Genomic DNA, 8966 nt, shown 5'->3' on the forward strand with positions numbered 1-8966 from the left:
TCACACGACACAGACATACTCCACGGATACAATATAATACACTGCAATATAATGCGCCAAACGTACAGTGATGCACAGAACTGTATGGCGTTAAACTGGCAGTAACGCACAAAACTATATGGCGTTAAACTTGTAGTAACGCACACAGAACTATATGGTGTTAAACTGGCAGTAACGCAAACAGAACTATATGGTGTTAAACTGGCAGTAACGCAAACAGAACTATATGGCCTTAAACAGACAGTAACGCACGTAAAAACTATATGGCGTTAATCTGGCAGTAACGCACGCAAAACGATATGGCGTTAAACTGGCAGTAACGCAGAAAACTATATGGCGTTAAACTTGTAGTAACACACACAGAACTATATGGCGTTAAACTGGCAGTAACTCACACAGAACTATATGGCGTTAAACAGGCAGTAACGCACGCAAAACTATATGTGGTTAAACTAGCAGTAACGCACGCAAAACGATATGGCATTAAACTGGCAGTAATGCACACAAAACGATATGGTGTTAAACTGGCAGTAACGCACGCAAAACGATATGGCATTAAACTGGCAGTAATGCACACAAAACAATATGGCGTTAAACAGGCAGTAACGCACGCAAAACTATATGGTGTTAAACTGGCAGTAACGCACGCAAAACTATATGGCGCTAAACTGGCAGTAACGCACGCAAAACTATATGGCGTTCAACAGGCAGTAACGCACGCAAAACTATATTGCGTTAAACAGGCAGTAACGCAAGCAAAACTATATGGCGTTAAACTGGCAGTAACACGCATGAAACAATATGGCATTAAACTGGCAGTAACGCATGCAAAACTATATGGCGTTAAACAGGCAGTAACGCACGCAAAACTATATGGCGTTAAGTTCGGGCCGAACTTTCGTCGCTTGGTCGTTCGGCGAACAGCTGAACAAACGTGTCGTTCGACCGTTTGTTTGGCTGTTTGCCAAACGACCGAACAATGAAAGTTTGGCCCGAACTTATGCTCGTTAAAGCCCGTTACGGGCAGCGGTGCCCGTAAAAATGATGGCCGAGGGCCAAGCATGCAACTACCCATGCGCCGTTCCAAAGACCTCCGAGCTCGGAAAAGCTTGTACACGTTCGGCCGGGCGGCGCATGCGCAGTAGCGTAATGGCACCGCCCTGCGCCATTTTTAGATGTAAGCCTGTTGCACTAGCAGCGGTATTCGTTCTCGGCGGTGCCACCGTGCCACTGCCTCGCGAGTCGCTCACTACTAGCCGTCACAGGAGTTGAGCTGAGGAGAGGAGAGGATGATACAAACTTGCAAAGATGGCAGAGGACTCGAGGAGGACTGGGGGTGAAGCTGTGAAGGGGGCAGAGGAGGACACTGATGTGCCTTGCCCTATGGAGAGGTGAAAGGAGCACAGGAGGAGGAGGACACTGTTACAGCCTGTGAACTGGAGGGGCACAGAAGGATACTGAAGGGGGACAGAGGAGGAACCTACCATGCCCGCAGCCTCTGTCCCCCACCTCCTGTACCTGTACCATGTCTGCAGCCTTTGTCCTCCACCTCCTGTACCATGTCCATAGCTTCTGTCCCCCACCTCCTGTACCATGTTCGCAGCTTCTGTCCCCCACCTCCTGTACCATGTCCGCAGCTTCTGTCCCCCACCTCCTGTACCATGTCCGCAGCTTCTGTCCCCCACCTCCTGTACCATGTCCATAGCTTCTGTCCCCCACCTCCTGTACACTGTCCGCAGCTTCTGTCCCCCGCCTCCTGTACCATGTCCGCAGCTTCTGTCCCTCACCTCCTGTACTATGTCCGCAGCTTCTGTCCCCCACCTCCTGTACCATGTCTGCACCTTCTGTCCCCCACCTCCTGTACCATGTCCGCAGCCTCTGTCCCCCACCACCTGTACCATGTCCAGAGCCTCTGTCCCCCACCTCCTGTACCATGTCCGCAGCTTCTGTCCCCCACTTCCTGTACCATGTCCACAGCCTCTGTCCTCCATCTCCTGTAACTTCTCTGCAGCATCTGACCATCTCTTGTATCATGTCTGCAGTCTCTGAGGGGGAGTTTGGAGAGGAGTCAAGAGTGGGAACACCGCCGGGATAGGGGTCATGAGAGAAATCAGACTTGTGGACTGTGGAAAGGAGACTATAGGATAAAATCAGAGGCGCCAAGCTGGAGCCAACTGACTGAGCGATACACTGTGCACCTGAGCGGAGGTCAGTGAAAATGCCGTCAGGTCAGTCTGAGGGGGGTTGCTGATGTAAGAGGGGGTGAATACAATAATGTAAAGGGGCACTGATACAAAGGTTCCCACTTACATTAGTAACACCCCCTTACCTTGGTGTATTCACGCTGCGGAAGGTGGTCTCTGGTCACTAGAGCCCCGTCCTTACATCAGAGTTCCCCCTTAGATCATGATCTGCAGCGTTCCCCTTTACATAAGAGTTCTGTTTCACTGTAAGGGGGAATCCTGCAGACTCTGATGTAAGGGGGAACTCTGCGCTGGCTGGGTTACAGTAACCTTACCTTCATGTAAATGGAGAAAGTTGTTTTTTGACTTTTGTTTAACTTAAACACATTGCTAATAGCACTAGCTATATGTTTATAGTTTAAATATTGATGTTTGCACTGTTTAACATGAAAACTGTCATTTTAGGTACTTTTTTCAGTGCCAGTAAAAAATGCGGCTCTGCCAGTAAATTTCAGGATTTTTGCCAGTAAAAAATTTGTGTTGTTTGTAAATTTTGGCATCCTGCCAGTAGATTTCATTTCAGGTGGTTGGCAACACTGGTTGTGATCAACCTGTCTGCGAGGAGTGGAATTTGAACTTGATGGCTGTGCTGAGCAGCAAAGAAGTGCTGTGTCTATGATATAGAGGGACTGAAGTGCTGAGAGGATCAATCCACCCTGGGATCAGTTACACATTTGCATTTAGCTTCTTTATAAGAGTGTGTGGATCTGGTAAGCCCTCTTTGGTGCTGGGATCACTGGATCTGTGGATTAACTTTAAGGCTAATAACATACACTCTTTGGCAACTTTATTAGGTACACCTTGCTAGTACTGGGTTGGAACCCCTTTTTCCTTTAGAACTCGCTTAATTCTTCATGGCATAAATTAAACAAGGCGTTGGAAACATTTCTCTGAGATTTTGTTCCATATTGACATGATAGCATTACAGTTAGTTGCTGCAAATTTGTCGGCTGCATATCCAAGATGCAAATTTCCCATTTCACCACATCCCAAAGGTGCTCTATTGGATGAGATCTGGTGACTGTGGAGGCCATTGGAGTACAGTGACCTCATTGTCATGTTCAAAAAAACAGTGGTGAGATGTGAGCTTTGTGACACGGTGCATTATCCCGCTGGAAGTAGCCATAAGAAGATGGATATACTGTAGTCATAAAGGGATGGACATGGTCAGCAACTATACTCAGGTAGGCTGCGGTGTTTAAACAATTCTCAATTGGTACTAAATTGGGACGAAAGTGCCAAGAAAATATCCCCACACCATCAGCCTGAACCGTTGATACAAGGCAGGATGGATCCATGCTTTCATGTTGTTTACGCCAAATTCTGAGCCTACCATCTGAATGTTGCAACTGAAATTGAGACTTGTCAGACAAGGCAACATTTTTCCAATCATCTGTTGTCCAATTTTGGTGATCCTGTGCGAACTGTAGCCTCATTTTCCTGTGTTTAGCTGACAGGAGTGGCACTTGATGTGGTCTTCTGTTGCTGTAGAACATCTGCTTCAAGGTTTGTTGTACTGTGAATTCAGAGATGGTATTCTGCATACCTTGGTTGTAATGAGTGGTTGTTACTGTTGCCTTTCTATCATCTCAAACCAGTCTGCTAATTCGCCTCTAACCTCTGACATAAACAAAGTATTTTTGTTCACACTGCTGCTCATTGGATATTTTCTCTTTTTCGGACTATTCTCTGTAAACCCTAGAGATGGTTGTGTGTAAAAATCCCAGTAGATCAGCAGTTTTTGAAATACTTAGACCAGCCTATCCAGCACCAACAACCATGCCCTGTGCAAAGTCACTTAAATCCCCTTTCTTCCCTATTTGGATGCTCGGCTTGCACTTCAGCAAGTTTTCTTCACCACGTCTAGATGACTAAATGCAATGAGTTGCTGCCATGTGATTGGCTGATTAGCAATTGTGTTACCAAGCAATTGAATAAGTGTACCTAATAAAGTGGTTGGTGAGTGTATATTTCTTCAACTTGTAAAAGTCACAGATGCACTTTATTGATTGTGGACACTGTGCTTCTCTATTTATTTTTTTCACTTAGTTTATGAACTTTTCTTGATTGATTAGACACGTAAGATTTATTTTTTTTTAATTTATTGACTTACACCTATGTGAACATTTATATCATTATTGATTTAGATGCACTGAGGGAAGTGAATTTATTATCAACACTGATTGATTGATTGATTTAATTATGCGTTCATATAAGGGTAGAATAAATTACTTTTGTTGCTGTAATTTATTCACAATGTATATATTTGCATGTAATAAAGATATGAAACCCTAAGACTAACTCTGCGCTATAACTAAAAAGAACTTGTGAAATTGACAAATAAATAAGCTGCTAACATCAAAAAGTCCAGTACAGAAACTCCAATTAAAGTGCAATATCCAAAAAAAGATGCAGCGCTATTTAAAACTCATAAATATGTGAATATGAATATACATAAAACATTTTTGTAAATACCAAAGTGAAAAAAAGAAAAAAAGCGAAAAAAGAAAAACTAAAGCAAAATCCCACCAAAAGAAAAATCCATACATTCTTAAATAACAGTGTCCATCCAGATGAGCAGAAATAAATTTGCAAAAAGAAAATCCTGACAAAGTCTTCAAAGCAAACAAAGTGCATCTAGATCACCACCCAAAGTGTATGAATAACCTGTTTACCAGAAAGCGATGACCGCCACAGCAGTCTCGCCCAGCCTAGGGAAGTAAGGTCTCCCTCAACCCTTATGGAAAATCCGGAACTCCCGCTGTTGCTAGGGGTACAGAAAGCGATGACCCGCTGTAAAATCTTTAACTGCTTCATTAGTAACTCTTAAATAAGGATTGGCTTTTTCCCCTTTTTTAATGTGTTAATTTTTTTTATATATATATTTTTATATATAATTAAAAAAAAAATGTAATTATTTTTTCAGGAAATACGTAATAATATTATTGTTCTTAATTACGGTCATCTTTTTATTATATAATGTTGTTCACTATTGATCTTGCGGAGTTTGCAATTCTCTGAGGTCTCTCTTCTTCCTATGTCCTTAGACTTCATACGTCTGAATAAACATCCCCCACTGTTTGTATATTTTTTTAGGTTTTAAAACTATTTTCCCACTTATCTAATTTGCTATTAGTCAAAAAGGTGATTAGGAGTATTTAAACACCATACGTGATAACAATTTCATCCTGGCCAATCCTCAGACGATGTCCTTTTGCTGACAAAACGCGTAGGGTGGAGCCTCTGACGGTGACGTCATCACATTCGTTCTTTTCCGAGACGGTGGATGGGCACGCGATACAGGTAGTAGAGTGAGACTAATGGTGATAGTGCAAACTTATTTTTTATTAAACCTCATTTATCAACATACTACACCATGTAAGTCTTTTTCGTTGCGGCAGTCATCGATTTCTGTACCCCTAGCAACAGTGGGAGTTCCAGATTTTCCATAAGAGTTGAGGGAGAACTTACTTCCCTAGGCTGGGCGAGACTGCTGTGGCGGTCATCGCTTTCTGGTAAGCAGGTTATTCATACACTTTGGGTGGTGATTTGGATGCACTTTGTTTGCTTTGAAGACTTTGTCACAATTTTCTTTTTGCAAGTTTATTTCTGCTCATCTGATGGATGCTGTTATTTAAGAATTTATGCATTTTTCCTTTTATGGGACTTTGCTTTAGTTTTTCTTTTTTCACTTTTTTTCACTTAGGTATTTACAATTTTTTTTATGTAAATTCATACTCATATTCATATTCATATATTTATGAGTTTTAATTAGCGCTGCATCCTTTTTTGGTTATATATAAGGGTTGAGGGAGACCTTACTTCCCTAGGCTGGGTGAGACTGCTGCGGCGGTCATCGCTTTCTGTAACCCTAGAAACAGCGGGAGTTCTGAATTTTCCATAAGGGTTGAGGGAGACCTTACTTCCCTAGGCTGGGTGAGACTGCTGCAGCGGTCATCGCTTTCTGTACCCCTAGCAACAGCGGGAGTTCCAGTTTTTCCATAAGGGTTGAGGGAGACCTTACTTCCCTAGGCTGGGCGAGACTGCTGCAGCAGTCATCGCTTTCTGGTAAGCAGGTTATTCATACACTTTGGGTGGTGATCTGGATGCACTTTGTTTGCTTTGAAGACTTTGTCACGATTTTCTTTTTGCAAATTTATTTCTGCTCATCCGGATGAATGCTGTTATTTAAGAATTTATGGATTTTTCCTTTGATGGGACTTTGCTTTAGTTTTTTGTTTTTCACTTTTTTTCTTTTTTTCACTTTGGTATTTACAATTTTTTTATGTATATTCATACTCATATTCATATTCATATATTTATGAGTTTTAATTAGCGCTGCGTCTTTTTTTGGTTATATATTTGCATGTACCCAGGGCCGGGACAAGGGGTGGGCAGAAGGGGAAGCTGCCCTGGGCACTGTGGTATCATGTGAGGTGGGAGGGCACCACGAGGAGTTGGAAGGGATTTGTGTTCGGAGGGGGAATTTGGAGGGTGGTAGAGGCTAAGAATTGTTTTAGGAGGGGAAATTAGTGGGGGTGCTAGGAATGGTGTTTTGGGGAGAGTTGTTTTTTTTGGAGGGGGGATTTGCGCTCATAGGGTTGATTGGGGGGATTTGTGCTAGCAGGGGAAATTTGAAAAGGGGGTGATATGTGCTAGGAGGGGGGATTGAAGGGAGAATTTGTGCTGGGAAGGGGGATCTCGAATGAGGGGAGAGTGGGAAATTTGCAGGGTAGAGGGGTGTTTTTTCGGAGGGTGAGATTTGTGCTGGGGAGATTTGGAAAGAGTGAGGATTTAAGCTGGGAGGGGGATGGGGAGAGCAGAGATTTGTGCTGGGAGGGGAGATTTCAGCAGGTGACAGATTTGTACTGGGAGGAGGGGGGATTTATGCTTAGGGGGTATGCAGATTAGTGCTTAATTTGTTTTTTCTTGGGGTGGGGGTTACTAACACATAATGCTCATATATCTTGGGGGTCGGCACAGTTTGGTATGTTTACCCTAGGCTCTAGATGACCTTGTTCCAGGACTGCATGAACCGCACAGATCATCAAGTAGCATCCAATTTTTTTTTGAAGAATGATCACATCACAGCGGACAAAGTGCAACATTGCAACATTTCAGAGCCATGCAGGACCCTTTAGTTAGGCATGTGAGGGAATCCCTGGTGACAATTAGGAGTTCCCTCTCTTTTAGAGGAATTTTCTCTCACTTACTGTTTTGACTATGGGACAAGAAGTGAAGGAAAATCTTCTCAATGAGACTCAGATGGCAAAAAAAAAAAAAAACTTACAAGGGTCATATAGCCCTCCCTTGCTCTACTGCAGGGGTCTCAAACTGGTGGCCCTCCAGCTGTTGCGAAACTACAAGTCCCATGAGGCATTGCAAGGCTCACAGTTACAAGCATGACTCCTACAGGCAGAGGCATGATGGGACTTGTAGTTTCGCAACAGCTGGAGGGCCGCAAGTTTGAGACCCCTGCTCTACTGCAACTGAAAAAGAAGTTTTGCTTTTAGTTCTACTTTAACATTTCAGCACAATTATATTATGTTCCATATCCTTATGATACTACATGCTATACATTGTTCAATCTAAAACACATTTGGATAAATTACTCACCGTATATAGTGAGCCCCCATAAACACAATCATGTGGTTCTGCTGAGAAAAATATACATTTATAAGTACCAGTAGTTCACAGAAGTGACCATGAATGAGGGCAGACCAGTGCTACTAAGAGAGACACATATAAAGAACAGTGGAGTAAACATTTGTCAATATCAATGAGACTGTCTAGAGTTAACCAATAAGAAAACCCTAATGAAGAGCTATTATGTGTGGTGGGGCTAAATTAAAATTACTAGATCATTACTACTGTCTGATCACTGTACCAATTCTTCCTCTCCTAATCATAGCATGTCCATAAAATTTCTGCCGACTTTTTTTGTCACTAGTCCAAAATCTTCCACAATTTTCAATGAACAATCCACGGGTTACAGAAATGTTCCATCCTCTGCCTTCTAGAGAATTATCTGTAGGACTTTATGAAGAATTAATGCTGACTAGTGACAATGGTTTTTACAGCCAAACCTAAGGCAGACAAACTGCCTTCCCGACATTTATCCCTGAACATCCCCTTGGTCCCCTGGACACCTAAACACCACTAGGTACAGTGTTCTGCCCTGTTTGTCTGAAGCCTTCCAGAAATGTTGACAGGCTGCTGGTAGCAAGACCAGATGCTGCACCACTCCCTCCCAGGCACATTCAAATGCATAGTAGCTAGGTGGCCTTGTGTGCAAGGGACCTAAAGTGCACTTGTGCCAGGACTTTGGACAATAAAGTAGTTTGTTGTTCTTGACAGTTGGTAAAAGAGCTTAAATCATGCCATTCCTGACCATTCAATGCTTTTACTGTAAATTCTGGTTTCAATCAATTTGCAACAGCTTAGAAACATGTGTTGTAGTTATATTAGAAGTCTGACAGGTGCCAAGATTCTGGTGCAATAGAAAGCAATAAAAAGGGCTAGGTTGGGTTCACACCATGCCTTACAACATTAGTGTGCTGCGATACCATTCATTCTGAATGGCACCCCAATGCACCTTACAATGCACTTTTGTTACAGCGTACCACAATGCTGTCACTTGTCTTCTGCTGCCACCAAACTCTTGATCTCTAAAGGAGGTACACGAAACCCTGGAAACATGTTATCAACATTTTACTTTAACAC

General features: G+C 42.9%; 1 protein-coding gene across 5 annotated transcripts in view; it reads right to left on the reverse strand.

The window, feature by feature from the left end:
- Positions 1-8966, reverse strand: part of LOC141112209 (mucin-5AC-like) — a 251901-nt gene that overhangs the window by 44734 nt on the left and 198201 nt on the right. For 4 of the 5 annotated variants that reach the window (XM_073604809.1, XM_073604807.1, XM_073604808.1 and 1 more), the window contains one exon: positions 7860-7900. In XM_073604809.1, coding sequence (XP_073460910.1) covers positions 7860-7900 — 41 coding nt within the window. The remainder of the gene's footprint in view (positions 1-7859; positions 7901-8966) is intronic. The other variant, XM_073604806.1, reaches the window with a different exon arrangement.

This window comes from Aquarana catesbeiana, linkage group LG11 (assembly GCF_042186555.1).
Source record: "Aquarana catesbeiana isolate 2022-GZ linkage group LG11, ASM4218655v1, whole genome shotgun sequence".
Lineage (NCBI taxonomy): Eukaryota > Metazoa > Chordata > Amphibia > Anura > Ranidae > Aquarana > Aquarana catesbeiana.